The 17111-nt window shown below is 37.5% G+C and overlaps 1 protein-coding gene across 3 annotated transcripts in view; it reads right to left on the reverse strand.

Moving 5' to 3' along the window:
• Nucleotides 1–17111, reverse strand: part of ATP8A1 (ATPase phospholipid transporting 8A1) — a 234470-nt gene that overhangs the window by 162061 nt on the left and 55298 nt on the right. For 2 of the 3 annotated variants that reach the window (XM_059383321.1, XM_059383304.1), the window contains exons 6-7: nt 10411–10451; nt 3981–4054 (exon numbers count right to left, since the gene is read on the reverse strand). In XM_059383321.1, coding sequence (XP_059239304.1) covers nt 3981–4054; nt 10411–10451 — 115 coding nt within the window. Of the gene's footprint in view, nt 1–530; nt 605–3980; nt 4055–10410; nt 10452–17111 lie in introns of all 3 variants that reach the window. The other variant, XM_059383312.1, reaches the window with a different exon arrangement.

The raw sequence follows: 17111 nt of genomic DNA on the forward strand, positions 1-17111 counted from the left end.
AGTACAAAATGTATGACATCCAGCTTTGTGCAGGGGGTCCTCTGTAAACCCTAAATGAGCCCAAATTACAGTCATGATTGCTGAAGGGGTTCCATAGGACTTACAGAAAATTTCAAATATAAGAATAAGGCAAAATTTCTCAGTAGCTTCATTTCATGGGAAGCTTCACACTGTTCAAAACAGTATCCTGGAGAGGTGTTATGCACAGCCTTAGTATTTAGGCATATTGTTAAATAAGAATATATGTTAATGATGTACAGGAAATTAAAATCTACCTTTACAGTCATGCCTCATAGACTCCTATTGCTAACAATAGGAGCTGACTGGCCCCTCAAGGGACAAACAGCATCCAACACCATATTCATGAAAGGCTTTTAAAATATCAGTGAAACGTCTGTCTCCAAGATGTATAAACATTTTTGTGTTTTAAAGGAAGCAACATTGAGTTCAACCATCTTTGGGTGTAATTGTTGTCTGTTGTAGGGTGAGGATCCACGTACACACATCCTGTACGACTCAGTGGTTCTAACCTTGAGGACAGGCTGATGAGATCTGCTGGGAGATGTTCCCCATTGGTCACTTTCACTATCTCCCCTACTGCCACCTACAGGTCCCAGTTCAAAATAATTAAAACGGAAAAAAAAATGAAAAACAGAAAAAAGAAAAACCAAACAAATGGACAAAAGAGACAGAAAGTTTGAAATTATTATAGAAAATAATACATGTTAATAAAAATGTCTAATGCCAATTTTTTCAAAATTTATTTTGATCAGGTCTAAAGGCACAAGAAAACATGACATAGTCAAGGATTACTTGCTTTTAAGCCCAATTTTCAGTTTTTAATGTAGAAACTTTTGATGGTTTTGAAGTTTATTCACAAGACTCTTTTATCAAATAAAAACATAATTTTATATAGAGAGCTACTTATTTTATAGATTTTCTTTTCTCCAATTTCTCACTCTCACGCCATCTACTCCTACCGAAGAAGGAAAGAATTATGGGAACCATGTTTTAGGCTTTTGAGAAACCAAGTATACTATACTGGTCCTCCCTATGTCGACCCACACACTAAAAAAAAGTATTAGAAATTTTCTAATTTCAAAACATTTTCAAAGTTAACTGCATTAACTTTAACGCAAAGCTATAAAGATGTGGATCTTAGGATGTTAGAAGGCATAACTGCAGCCTTTTGAGTTGTTCAATAATTAACAAAGTCTTGGTGATACATTGTCTTGGGAGGGTAAGTCTTTGAATGCAGGAAAGCTTTTCCAGAGGGTATGAAACAGACACGTCAGGAACCCACGTGGACCTGAATTAACAGCTTGAGTTACTTTTCTCTGTTTTTATACTTTCTAAACTCATATATGTATTTGTTTGTTAGATATTAAAACCTCAGTTTCTTCATTTCAAAGCAAAAACCAATGAGACACACTAACTTTCAACAATGTTCATGCTTTAATTTCAAACTACCTCAAAGGGGGTGCACTATTAGTAATTAATAACTGAAAAATATTTGGAAATTAAAATATTATAAACTGTTGCTTATGCTCACTGTTAAATGGTGCTCACCTGTGGGCGAGAATCACCATGTCCCTCTTCTGATAGCGGCCAGCGTGGCATAATGAGGGTTATCAGATTAGGGATTACGTATCTCAAAATTGACCTACCCATTAGCTACTTAAATGGCAAAAAAATAGGACTTAAGGTCAAGATTCCACTTTCTGTTAAATGACGTCAAAAACATCTACCTATTTCATAAGGCTAATGTAGGTTCACAAGTGTAATGCAATACCTTTGAGAAAACAAAACAAAACAAAAAAACAAACCTGAAGGTGGGTATTTTGGCACTGAGATAGAAATATGTGACTGTAGAGGCTTTGTACTTTGAATTCTATTAAATAACTAAATGCAATGAATCAGATACTCTTTTAAAAAATAATGATCTTTGGAGCAAGTTAATCTCTGTGGATGCTCTATTAAGCTAGAGAAAATACTGGGGCACCTAGCCAGCTGAGTCGGTGGAGTGTAAGACTCTTGATCTTGGGGTTGTGAGTTTGAGCCCCACACTAGATGTAGAGATACTTAAAAATAAAAATCTCAAAAAAAAAAAAAAAGAAGATATAGACACCATTTTGATCTACCACATCTATAGTACATACTACAGTAGCTATAAGCCACCAGTGAATGTTTTTAATGTTGGGAAATGACTCCTATAACAATGATCTAAACTTTAAGAAATTTGAGCATGGAGCTTTCTGGGAACTTTCGGGGCTGGATAGGGGCAGCCGAAAAATATTTTTAAAACTTTCAGAATTAAGTAGAAAGTCAGGGGAAATGTAATCAACTATCTTCATACTTCTGAGCATACAAAAAAAAATATTGTCATGGTTCATATACATGATATTCTCCATGGTAAGTTATGTCTCTATGACACACTTAAACAGGAGAACATCCTTACTTTCTTAAATTGCTGGAGTGCTTCACTATCATTTTGAACTTCGTCAGATGAAATTGAGACAGTCATTCATCTACTGCATTTATCAGCCTTTTACTTAGTAGCATAAAGGGCACGTGGTTCTTTTGGCTAGGCATTCTTAAAATTTAGAAGATTACCAAATTTAAATACAAAGGAGAGTCAGAAACTATTAGAGCTTGATCATTTACTCCATCTTTCTCATTTTTTTAAAAGATTTTATTTATTTATTTGCCAGACAGAGATCACAAATAGGCAGAGAAGCAGGCAGAAAGAGAGAGAGAGAGAGAGAAGAGGCAGTCTCCCTGCTGAGCAGAGAGCCCGATGTGGGGCTTGATCCCAGGACCCCGGGATCATGACCTGAGCCAAAGGCAGAGGCTTTAACCCACTGAGCCATCCAGGTGCCCCAATCTTCCTCATTTTTAAAAGATGTGAAATCAAGGCCTGAGAGATTAACTGTTTTGTTCAAAATCACAAAGCCAGGTTAAGAAAAACCCTGGTTTTCTGTAACCTCCTGAGCAAAGCTTTCTCTAGTACCTGATGTGAACGACAGTAAGTTGACTGTTAAGCTCATTCTCTCACAGGCACGTGTGGTCTGGCACCTCTACTTCAGTTTTAGATAACTCTTATTTGCTCAGTTAAGTTTCACTAACTTGTTATAAATCTAATCACTTTAAATAATGACCTGATTAAACAGATTTTGAAAAAAGGACACTGTCCATATTTATATGTGGATTTTACAAATAAAACTGTCCAAGGAAATGATGATAAACAACCTCTAAGATATTTAAAAAAAACATTTTTCTTAATTTATATTAGGACTACTTTTACAATTTTTAAATCCCAAACCATTTGAAAATCACATTCTTTAAAGGTTAACAGTGCCATATGTTCTGAATACTAATTCATGACTATCTTAAAGATGAATAAAATAGAAATTATCTAAAATTCAGCCATAGACAGAACTTAAAAAAGCAAAACAATTTTTTTTGTTGTTGTTGTTGGAAGAGTATGTCATTTCAAAGGTATGATGACAAAAAAAAAAAAAAAAGAAATCATTCATCCATTTCCTTGTACTAATGCACCATAAAGATCAAGGAAGTTTGGAGGGATATATGAATGCATCATGAAGAAATTTATCATGAACAAGGATTGCAAGATAAAATCAATATAACCCAATCCATGTATTATATACGAGAAATGACAGGACATGTTAGGAGTTAGTGGTCCACAGAAAAGGATCTGGACATATCCAGAGAGAGTAGACTCTTAACCGTAATTAAAACTTTTGAATTACACAATATAGTACCTATCACTTATTCTATATGGCAAGCATGAAAGAATCCGTTAAGACCAATTGATTTTTTTTTTTTAATGTTTCATTCACAATCATGAAAGAGGTTTTAAATTCTTCGTTTATTCCTTATTTCCTTGGAGAAATCACAAGGTCAATGCAGGGTAGAGAAACCATCCTCTACACTGTTTGAGCATCAGTAGGTATCTCTACCTTGATGAGAGAAGTACAGTGTCAGCAGGTATAAACTCTTTGCCTTTTATTATAACTATATCTCCAACATTTACCTGAAAGAAAACTGGGAATTGGTTAATTATCTGCATTGAAAGATTGTTACAAATACACAACCCACTGTACTTAAGCATAGAATACAGTAAAAAATGGTTACTGGCAAACAAGAACCACACGTCTACATAAAATAGCATAAAGTTATTTAGGAGTGAGGGCAAGGATGAGGCAGTCCTTTAAGTTATGAACACTGTATTTTTGTTTAATCAACTAGATGACTTCTCTTAATAAATTCACCTATTTCATCCACTTAATCAACATCTCAACTTCTCATAGTCTCTCTCTATGACATAAAAATAAAAAGGAGGAACTTACCTGGTGTTATTTTTACCCTATTTAAGGAAATCTCAATGTAACCAGAAAAACCAAATTTCATACATATGATTATTACTCCTCATGAGATGACCTTACGAAATAGGTGTTAGTTATAATTTACAATTTAGGGAGGAAGAAAGGAATCTTAGCTTCTGATTTGCCTAACATCACAGTGACAGGAAGATCTTACCCTCAAACCTCTATCTGACTGTCTGCAAAGCCTGATTGTGCATAAGTAAATATAGTAATTGATATTGGTTTTTTTAAAAAGATTATTTATTTATTTATTTGACAGACAAGGAGGCAGAGAGGCAGGCATGCAGAGAGAGAGAGTAGGAGGTAGCCTTCCCACTGAGCAGAGAGCCTGATGCAGGGCTCAATCAAGGACCCTGAGATCATGACCTGAGTGGAAGGCAGAGACTTAACCCACTGAGCCACCCAGGCGTCCCTGTATTTTATAAAAAAAAAAAAAAACAAAAAAAAAAAACAACAAAAAATAAACCAGCCTAATCTTTTCCTGGTTTTGCTACCTGGTAGCATTTTTGTGAGCATGGCCTAAAGACGAAGATGCAATAAGGCCAGAAACTCTTTAGAAGTGATTCAAGAGATAGGCTTGTCCAGAGCTTTTAAGCAAACAATAGGACTCCAACTAAGAAAGGACTTAACCAAGTTATACTGATAACCGCTGGCACTGTATCACGGAAGTGCCTTCTCTCTTAGTAGCCAAATAAACCTACAAATAAGTTTCAATACTTAATCCAAAGAAGAAAAGCCTTTATTGTTGTTGTTGTTAAAGCCTTTTTGTTCTTTCCTTTCCTTACTTTTTCCTGAATCCCAAAACAACACTTTACTGGGGGGGAAGGTCAGAACTGTGTCCTCAGTGGGCATCAAAAAAAAAAAAACCAAAAAAAAACACCACTCTTTCAGAGGCAGCCCACCGGGTCTGCTCTACATATCTGGGGGAAGAACGCTGGGGAAGGTTGGAGGGGGTCTTGTAGTCTATGGTTCGTATGTTGGTTATTCGGGTAGGGAAGCTCGGATTCCAAAGAGATTTTATTTATTTATTTGACAGAGAGAGATCCCAAGCAGGCAGAGGCAGGCAGAGAGAGAGGGGGAAGCAGGCTCCCTGCTGAACAGAGAGCCCAACCTGGGGCTCCATCCCAGGACCCTGGGACCATGACCTGAGTGGAAAGCAGAGGCTTTAACCCACTGAGCCACCCAGATGCCCCTCCAAAGAGATTTTAGCTGCAATGATTTGAAATTGACAAATTTCCAGGGACCTTGGAATCATACATCTCCTCCCTCAAAACAGGGCAAATTGGGAAATTAAAAAACCACCACCACCACCACCATCCAGCAAGTACAGGGGTAAACTGGACTTTAATGCGTTGGGACAGTCCCCTGACAACACCTGGGATCAAGAAGTGTCAGGCCACTGGAGCGTTTAGAGACTGCCGCCCAGGCAACTTGCTCTTACACGTTCTTTAATCTCCTCTTGTGTGTTCAGGATTGCTCTCTAATTAGACGAGATGCTTCATAAAATTGGGATATTTGTCTACATTATAGTGGAAGAGTTTACTGGTTAGATGTAAAAAAAAAAAATCCCAAATTGATCCTGCTATTTTCCTAACATCTTTATTCATTCTCAAGACAAAAGCAAGGCTTGTAGTCATTGAGCTGAAGACAAAAACAAGCCATTAGCACCTTATAAGGTTTAATGTCAGGACTCAGTGGCCTGGGAAAGGCTTACAGAGAGCTGAAGTAGTTCTTGCAGGAGTATGAGGAGAGCTGGGAACTTACTTGCTCCTCGCTTATGATGCCTAGGTTTTAGATCACTTCTCGAACATATCCAGGTACCTCTCTTTCTCTTTTCTGTTCTGAGCTCCTAATGTGGCATTCACCTCTTCCCGACTGGTTTGTGCAGAAGAGTAACAGACAGAAGGGAAATTGAGATGGCAAAAATTCCTTGACCACATCTTCTCAGTGGAGAAATGACACAACAAAGCAGTGTTAGTCCCCCAAATACTGAATTAAGGAGGTATTTAGGGTTTCAGGCTACTTGCCTGGAGCTTTCTCGAATCACCACAGGAGCACCTGTAACTGAGGATTATGTAAAAGGGTAGGCTTCTCAAATGGAATAGACTGATTCAAAATCTTTGTCCAGTTGTACGCCCCAGCATATTTATTCTTACTAAGGAATTTTTGGTGATGTAAATTCTTAATCTGAAGAAATAAATTTAAGGGTGCAAACTTCATGCACTAAAGCCGAGTTTGAAACTTGCATACAGCCCACCACTCCGTGCCACATTGCGTGGATTCCTCCAAAATTCTCCACCTGCAACTGTCTCCAAAGCCTGGGAATGGTCTCAGCAGCATCTCACCTTGAAGGGCTGGCCTTGGTGGTTAAGGACAATGAAGACAGTAGCTGACTTGTCAAGCTTGGAGAAGCAGTGGCTTATATGGGGTGTTGTAATTGTGATAACCTTCTTGGAAAAGCAGACACTGGCAATTTAACCTTATACAACAGAGGGAAGGCTTTGGGGCAAAACCGGAGGGATAAACCATTCATGTCTGAGAGCTGAAGTAGGCCCATCTGTGAATGGCTGGATGTACCCTGTGCAAATCTGAAGGTCCTCTGAGGACCATTAAAATGCGGCCACAGTAGCCACACATGAGAAAAACAAAGAAAGCAAGTCCTGAACTAAAGCCCATTTGCACTATGGTTTATCATATTACTTTGGCAGGAGGATCAGACTCTTGGTTTTGGTTTATTGATTTTATTTTTAATTGCACAAAATACGACATAAGCTTAAAGAAAAGACTTGCCCCACATTCTGGCTAACCCAACAAGCAAGTCTGCTTTCACGTCTGTCCGCTTAGTGTCCAGGAAACCATTTGTACGTTAGTTGATGTCTTAGTATACATGGCTCTGTTCTTTTCACCTATGATTATATTTTATGACACAGGAACCTTCATATGTCTTGCTAGCTGCTGGTAGTTCACTGCTTGGCAGAGATACTCAATGCATATTTATTGAATGAACAGTATAAAATTTTTCTCTGATGCCACAGTATTTGAAATTATAGCTTTAATGTGTCACAAAATATGCCAGAATGGAGAATGTCATCCTTTAAAAAATGCTTTCCCTATTGTTGAATATCCACATAGGCTAACTTTTCATTTTTACAAATAAAGTTACAGTAGACACTCTCGTACATGTACAGGTTTTCCCCCTTACATTATGACTATTTTTCTTGGGATAAATTCCCAGAATCCCATTTTTATGGTTCTCAGGATGATGACCTAAACTGCTAATTCACATTAGTATGTGAATGAAATAGTTCATAAAGCAAAAATCCTCAAGTAAAGAATAAATATAGCCAATGAGACATCAATATTGTTTAAATTTGCCACTTTCATTACTAGGTGGAATATTATACTGAGTCTGGCTGCTTATTATGTGTCTTCTTGCTAACTGCCAACTTTTATTTCCTATTTATATGACAGCAGTTTCAGTCTTTTGTTATACTTGGTACAACTATTTTCCATATGTTGCCTACTTATTAGCGGTAGTTTCTATTGTATATTTGTTTTAAATTTTATATGTTCAAATTCCAGAGACCGTGAGATCTTCCTCTTCTCCAAATATATATTAAAGTTCTTATTCTGTTTGTAGGTTTTTCAAAAACAATGTTTTAACATTTAACTTAAGCCAGTTGAAATTTATTTTAGCATGGGATGTGAGTTAGATATAAACTGTATTATTTCCTGAAACTACAAATCTGTGATCCCAACATCATTTATTAAATAATTCTTTAATCAATGATTTTCTCTCCTGTATCACATATTAAATGGGTTTTATGTCAGAGCATCCTAGTCCCTTTTCTCTATTTTTGGAGAAAATATTTTTTCATTCTATTTTTACTCTGTTCATCCATGCCTATTTTTGCAATAGATCCACACAATTTTAATAACTTTTGCCCTCCATTTTATTCATCCCTGCACACAGTTCACTTTTCCAAAATAGTCTATTTTCTCAATTGTTTATTTTTGAAATTAAGATAAATAATTTAGTCAACTCTTGAGGAAAAAATAATAATTTCTCTGGGATTATATTATATCACTACTTTGGAACAATTGGTGTTTTTAGTTTTTCTGGGAGTAAGGCATATTTGCCCACTTATGTGAATCTTAAACATCCAACGTTTTGATGTTTTCTTGGCAAAGGTCATGTATGTATTTTAAATTTATTTCTAAGCATCACCATGCCATGAAGAAAGAGATCTCTCACTTGTATTTTTCTAACTTGATATTGCCTGCAAAGAATGCTATTAATCTTTGAATATTTATCTTGAATTCATCATTGAACCAATTTTATTATTCTACTTAATTAAGTATCTAATTCCAATTGTTAAGTAACATAAGCTCATTTTGGTTGGGTGACTTTTGGAGGCACTCTAAATTTTTTCCCTCTGCCTCTCAAAGTGGGATGCCCAGGTAAGGTGTGGCATTGATCTTCAAGACCACTGAGAATCCTAGCAGTATGGGTAATCATGGACTGGTAATAATTTTTGTCTACGAAAAGTTGGAAGAGTTACAATAATCCACTCGGTCTTGAAATAATGAAAAAAAAAAGACATTAGAAAAATCAGATGTTCTGACAAGAGAGAAATAGAGAGAGAGAACGAATGAGCAGCGAGGAAGGGCAAAGACAAAGGGAGAAGCAGGCTCCCCGCTGGGCGGAGAGCTGGAGGCAGGGCTCCATCCCAGGACCCGGGATCATGACCTGAGCCGAAGGCAGACACCTAACTGACTGAGCCACCCAGGCACTCCCTAACAAATTAATTTAAGAGCGAAGTTTTGGATGCTTATCTCCTGACTTTATGACTGCTTATTTTCTGAACAAGCACTCTGGGTAGATGGTAAGAGACTGTTACATCAGTTTATTAGGATATGTGTTTATGCTAATTACTCAAACAATCCCAGTCACTGAAATACCTTTACCATACAATTCGCCGTACTTGATTATATCCTACCAGTCGTCTACAATGTTTAAATCCACAAGAGCCGAAGAAGAGCATAAAGGAAACCTCTTTTGAGACAGCTTTTTGAGCTTTCTCGTTTTTTACCTTGCTTCTCTGAGAGGAGACTATCACAGAAATAGGGAAAGCACAACCAAGGTATTTTCCTCCTTGTTACTTTTATGTCAAAGATCAGAGAGAGAGAGAGAGATCATAAGTTTCCAAACATACAGAAAGGGAGATGTCAATCTCTATTTTGGCCATTGATTTAAAATCAATAAAAACACAATTAACTGAGAGGGAATCCTATTCCTGCAGGGATACAAGGTAACTATGAATATCACAAGGCAGTATTAAGGGCATAGCCTTTAACCTGCTGGGAAATACTGGAGGGCAAGTATGCTGTCTGTATCACACCTTCATTGTGCCCAGCAATCTCAGGAAACAAAATCCCTCAGGGAGAGTGGACTTGCCTCCAAAAGTCTCACCAAGTTAAAAATATTCGCTTGTGAATGACCAGAGCTAATGGTCTTCCAGGACTTAAGGAGAACTAGTAACAGTGGCTTACCTTTTGAAACTGAGGTCTGAAAAGCACCTAGATAATAACACTTATAAAATTATGACTCAGTTCACTAACCATGGTACACATCCTGTGAGCATATTAACCTCTTGATATTATGAAACTGATTTCCAGCTCATTAGAAAATAATGTTTGCTTAGCAAGCTTCTTTTAAAAAAGGAATTATGAAGGTGTAGCCATAATACAGGAATTTGAAATCAAATTTTCAAATGAAATTTCAGAACTCTGATTTTTTTTTTTTTTAAATTTGGACAGCAGATGATTAAAGCAAAAAGTTTCAACACAAAAAAATTCATGGCTAAATGAAATCTATGAAAACAGTACTCAAAATTATCCTATGAAAAACAGAGAGTTCCAAATATTATTTATACAAAAATCACATCTATTAGAGTACACATCTATGCAATTCTTCTAGAACAAAATAAAAATCAATGCATACCTTTTCCCAGTGCACAATTTCCCAAGCACCATTTCTCAAAACTGGAAAGAGAAAAGGTGACATTTTTAATAACATTTTTACTACTTCCCAAAAGCCTGCCTCTGAGGAAATGATCATTTTAAATGGATAGCCTCAAAAAAATTAACTAGCAGCAATTTTTACAGGTTTAAAAATTATTTATGACAGCAAAGATGTATAAAATTATACAAAGAATTAGAAAAACCAGTGCACATTTTAGATCCCACAATGGAACTTTACTAATAGATGGTAATCTCATTGGTGATACCAGGGCTTTCTTCAGTACATAGAACTTACAGGCCACAGCTGGAGGAGAGAGCCACAAAAATGATGTGAAAAGGGAGTGACAAGCTTAAAAACTATTTCAGAAGTCGTAACAGTAGCAATTTTTTTAAAGGATTTACAAGCACAAGAGAAATAGATTTCAAATTGGTTAGCAAGAATTTAACACATAAACAGATAAGGAATCTGCATCTTCATCTTTAGAATAATGTAAAATTGCAGAAGTTTCCATATTTGGTTTACAGAGAAGAAATGAAAGAAGAGAATACTATTAAATTAGGATAGAGGGGTCTTTTATTAGTGTTTTATTACTGTGTCACAGCAGTCAAATTTTTCAGTATACCTTTAGAGCACTTAGTACTTAAGAAAAGGAATAAGTCAAAGTTGGTCCACAAATTAACCAGATGTAAATTTCCTGAAGACAAAGCTAGGATTTGCTCTGTTTAATATTACATACCCTGGAAACAGCACGGTCCCTGGCACAAAGTAGTTGTACAGTAAATATTTGCAGGATGAATAATTTATAGGTATAAAACATTAGATTCAGTTTCTTTTGATATTAGAAAAGTTGAAGCCTGAGCCCTCTGAAGTAAATCACGATGATAATTATCTCCAAATGTTAAATAGCAAATCTAACATTAATGACACTGGTCTTGTGGTCAGTATTATAAATTATTTTAATGTAAATGCAATCTATTTGTGTTTCAGACTTCTTGAGCACAGGGCTCTGTCTTATTCATCTTCTCATAGAAACTCAATATCAAAACCCCTAGCACAGAAGACACTCCAATGCTTGTTAACCAAATGAATAAGTGCAACAAGGAATATCCTACAGTGTGTTTTGGTGAATAAATTTCATTAAGTTAAAAAATAATAATAATTCCAAGTTGAAGTGCTAACACTAAAATATTTCCAATATAGTATCTATACCTATAACTTTTACTTTAAAGTTTATAGTTTTTACAGTATCATACAGTTATGGGTCAAGGATTGGAACCACAGGCATCTAAAAGTTCTAATACACAAAACTCAAATCCCCACAGCATTTACCACACTGATCTCAGGAATAAACCTGCTCTTTGATGTTGTTTCCTGAGCATGAGAAGGTCAGGGCATGAGAAAAAGAGTAAAAGAGCCTTGGGGTTTAGATGTCGCCTGCCGCTGCTTAGCAGTGGCTTCCTCAAAATTAGTTGTGTTCAAGAATAAAGAATAAATGAGAGCACTCTGTCCTTTAACAGCTTACCCCAGTAGCTACCGTATGGTCAGTACTCAACAAAGACAGCTAGCCAAATGCTGCTCTGTCTGACCCTAACCAAGATGCACTGACACTGTCAATAATGGTGCTAAACTTTGCAGCACTTTATTTTTATTTTTTAGGAAAATCTAATTAGTTTATTTTAGGGTAATTTTTATTTTTTTATTATTATTTATTTATTTAATTTCCCTATTTGCCCTCTTATTTTTTTATTTTTTTAAAGATTTACTTATTTATTTGACAGACAGAGATCACAAGTAGGCAGAGAGGCAGGCGGGGTGGGGGGGGGGGGAGAAGGCCCCCCGCTTGAGCAGATATCCCGATGCAGGGCTCGATCCCAGGACCCTGGGATCATGACCCAAGCCGAAGGCAGGGGCTTTAACCCACTGAGCCACCCAGGCGCCCCTGCCCTTTTATTTTTATCTTATTTTCTCAATGTTCCAAGATTCATTGTTTATGCACCACAACCAGTGCTCCATGCAATATGTGCCCTCCTTAATACCCACCACCAGGCTCACCCCACCCCCCACCCTCCCTTCCATCCAAAACCTTCAGTTTGTTTCTCAGAGTCCACAGTCTTTCATGCTTTGTCTCCCCCTCTGATTCCCCCAATTCACTTTTCCTTTCTTTCTAATGTTGTCCATGTTATTCCTTATGCTCCACAAGTAAGTGAAACTATATGATAATTGACTCTCTCTGCTTGACTTATTTCACTCAGCATAATCTCTTCCAGTCCCGTCCATGTTGATACAAAGGTTGGGTATTCATCCTTTCTGATGGAGGTGTAATACTTCATAGTGTATATCGACCACATCTTCCTTATTCATTCATCCATTGAAGGGCATCTTGGCTCTTTTCCACAGTTATGCGATTGTGGCCATTGCTGCTATGAACATTGGGGTAGAGATGGTCCTTCTTTTCACTACATCTGTATCTTTGGGGTAAATACCCAGTAGGACCTTGCAGCACTATAAATTAGAAAAATTTAAACAGTAGGTAGAGCCCTTCACTGCCATTTATTTTATTTCTGATTCTATCTCATATTAGTACACATACCCCCAACTGAAATACTTAAGTTTTTGAAAACTCAGTTGTCCAATATTTCTACAACTGAGATGTGGCATGAAAACAAAGACATCAGCTTATCTGGAAAGCTCAGCAGGTCCATCAATTCCCACCCATGCCTGGACCAGAGGGGTGGCTGCCTCTTTCCAGGGGCTTACCATTCTATCACTGTGTTCATGGCTTCCTGTGGCTTCATTCCAGGTCTGCTTCCCTTATTTAGGGCAACTGTCTAGCTCACGCTTACGAGGTTTTCTTTTGTTGACTGAGGTATAACAAAATGTACAGTTCTTAAGTCTTGAAAACTGTAAACACTTGTGAATCCACCACTCACAATGAGATATAAAACTCCGAAAAGACCCCTTATGCTCCTTTAAAATCCATCCCTCCATCTTCAGAGGCAAATATAAATTAGTCACCATAGATTAGTCTTGCATTTCATATACATTGACTTATACAAATGCATCTGAGATTCTGTTTGTATGTAAGTGATGAATCACTAAATTCTACATCTGAGACTAATATACTGAATGTTAACTGGAATTTAAAATTCGAGGAAAAAAATACGTGTATTTCTCAAAGTGAAAAAAAAAAGACTTGACTTTTCCCAATTACATTAACATGGTGCTATAGTAAATAGATTTCTAGACTCTGTATTTTACTGATCAATTTGCGTATCTTCACGTCAATATACCCCATCTTGATTATTCTAACTTTATGGTAAGTTTTGAAACTAGGTAAGTTGTCCACTCTGTTCTTTTTATTTTTATTTATTTATTTTATTTTAAAGATTTTATTTATTCATTTGACAGACAGAGATCACAAGTAGGCAGAGAGGCAGGCACAGAGAGAGAGGGAGGAAGCAGGCTCCCTGCTGAGCAGAAAGCCCGTTCTTTTTAAATACTGTTTGGCTACTCTAAGTTCTTTGCATTTCCATATAAATTTTAGAGTCAAATCATTAATTTTGGGGATTTGAGGATTCCTGGGATTTTGATTTTGAGTGAGTCTTTCAACTCAGGGACAAAACTGTATCACTGCATTTATTTACATCTCCATTAACTTCTCTCAGATACGTTTTGCAGTTTACAGGGTATGGGTCTTTCATTAGATTTACTTACTGATATTTGGTAAACTTTTCTTATACCGTAAGTGGTATTTTTACTCCATTTTGTACTGGCCATTGGTAATATACAGATATGAATTAAACTTTCATACAATGACCCTGTCATCTTATAAATTTGTTGAATTCATGTATTAGTTTGGGTAGGGTTTTCTTGTTTTTATAACAATATACTTCCTAAGAAACTTAACTTCCTTTCACTAACGATGCCATACTGTGATCTGCGGTGGTTTTATTATGGTCATATGCCTCACTGTTCATTTCTTTGCTTTTTAAACTCTTCTGCAAAAAAAATTTTTTTTGAAAACCATGAATAATTTTTTAAAGATTTTATTTATTTGTGAGAGAGAGCGTGCAAAGGAGTAGGGGGAATGACAGAGAGAGAGAGAGAGAGAGAGAGAGAAGCAGACTCCTCACTGAGCAGGAAGCCCCACGTGGGGCTCGATCCCAGGACCCTGGGACCATGACCTGAGCCAAAGGCAGACTCTTAATGGACTGAGCCACCCAGGCGCCCCAGAAAATCAGGAAAAATTTTTTACTACTAAAAATTTCCTGTTGATTTCCTTCCCTAAGCATCTCAAATTCTGCCAAGTTGTATCTCCTCCACCACCGCCATCACCAACACTCCTACTTCAAGCAACCATTGTGTCCCAGCTGGCTTGACCATTAGTTTCCCACATTTACTCTTGATCTTTTTCAAATTGAGTTTCTACAGTATAGCTCCAGTGACTCCACATAATGATTCGATTTATTTATTTATTTATTTATTTGGCAGAGATCACAGGTAGGCAGAGAGGTAGGCAAAGAGAGAGAGAGAGAGGAGGAAGCAGGTTCCCTGCTGAGCAGAGAGCCCAATGCTGGGCTCTCTGATCCCTGGACCCTGGGATCATGACCTGAGCCGAAGGCAGAGGCTTAACCCACTGAGCCACCCAGGCGCTCTCCACATAATGATTTTACATATAATGTACAACTATGGATTACAATGTGTCAGTCCTCACATCCTTACATATATTCCTATACAAGGTTAGGTCACTCCTTGATCAAAACTATTCAACTGTCTCCTCCTGGCTCATGAAGTAAGTCAAAGCACCTCGAAGACCTTTGATTAGCAGCTCCTGCCTACTCTCTGCTATTACCTCCTTCCTCTCCCCCTAAATCCTACCCATAGCTCTGTGTGAAAGCAACATGCTCTTTCCTGTCTCAAAACTGCATGTTTCCACGACTGGAACACTCTTTCCTTCCATCCTCATCTAAGTAACTCCTACTTAAACTCTAGATCTTCAGCTTTCAGGGGACATATTGTGAGACCCACTCCTTTCCCACTACCCTAAAGTCTAAATAAGCTTATTGCACTTTTTCCTTCAGAGCACTTGAGGCAGTTTTACTATATACTATACAGTCTGGAGCACGAGATAGCCCTTACATAAAGGGCTATGTAAGGACTATCTCGTGCCCCAGACTGTAAGATCTGTGACAATGGGAACATTCTCTATTCTAGTCACTGCTCAATTCCCAGTGTAACAACACCGTGATGCAAAAGGTGCTCAGTGAGTCCTTGCTGGATGGAAAACTGGATCCACTGGTGTGTTTGGGAGATCATATGAAACTGCAAGAATAGTTACACAGACTTACTAAAGATATAACTCTGCCTCCCAGTAGGTCCTATGTTAAGAATACATGCACACAGTGTTGTTTTTTTTTAAAATAGCTATTTAGAAAAACATGTTGGCAATTCCTCAGAAAGTTAAGCACTGAGCTACCATGACCCAGAAAATCCACATCTAAGTATATATCCGAGAGAACTAAAAACATATGTTTACATAATAACACAAATATTTATTGTAGCATTATTCACAATAGCCAAAAGGTAAAAACCACCCAAATGTCCATCAATTCATGAATGGTTAAATAACATGGGGTATATCCAAATGATGGAATATTATTCAGTCATAAAAAAGAATGAAATGCTGATAGGTGCTACAACATGAATGAATCCTTGGGGATGTCAAGTGAAAAGAACTGGACAATAAAAGGCCACACATTATGTGATCCCATTTGTATAAAATATCCAGAATAGACAAATCCATAGATATAGAATATAGATTAATGGATGTCAGGAGCTTGTGGAAGAGGGGTGTAGGGAATGAATGCTTACATATATGTGTCTCTCTGGGTTGATGAAAATATTCTGGAATCAGCAGTAATGGGTCTATAACTTTGTGACTACACGAAACATTGAAATATATCCTTGAAAATAATGAATTTATGGCATTTGAATTATAACTCAATAAAAACGGTACCTAAAAAGATGCCAATGAACTACTTAATCATTTGCTTAAAACAGACTCAGTTTTGTAAGTTCCTAAAATGGTTCCAGTGGGAGCCGTTGGAAATGTTTATGTAACATCAGATGCACTAACATGAGTATCCTATGATGTCAGTTCCAGTCCACAGCTTCTAGATCTGTAATCCCAACCAGCCCTCCCCAGGCACCTGGGTGGCTCAGTCAGTTAAACTCTGGCCTCTTGTTCTTAGCTCAGGTCACATTCTCGGGGTCCTGGGATCGAGCCTCCTACCTCATGGTCTCTGCGCTCAGCAGGGAGTTTGCTTAAAGATTCTCTCTCTGTCCCTGCCCCCACTGATGCTCTCTCTCTAACATAAATAAATCAATCTTCAAAAAAGAAAATAATGAACTAGCCCTCCTTGAAATGCTGCTGCTTTGCAGATGTTTGTTAGTTCACATCTAAAAATAGCCCGAACCACTGTACTGGGTCCCCCTGAACAGGACGGAGGTGTCCTAACAGGCTTGCCAAACTCCACAGCCCATGCCAGGGAGTCCCTGCTCAGTAACAAAGGTGGAAACCTGGGGTACCTTCTGCAGTACCATAAACAATCCTTCAGATCTGCCTCATGTCTCCATTTTCCCTCCCTGCTGCTCCTTTCCCCTCAACATTGCTCCCATCA

Source organism: Mustela nigripes, chromosome 1 (genome assembly GCF_022355385.1).
Source record: "Mustela nigripes isolate SB6536 chromosome 1, MUSNIG.SB6536, whole genome shotgun sequence".
NCBI classification, from domain to species: Eukaryota; Metazoa; Chordata; class Mammalia; order Carnivora; family Mustelidae; genus Mustela; species Mustela nigripes.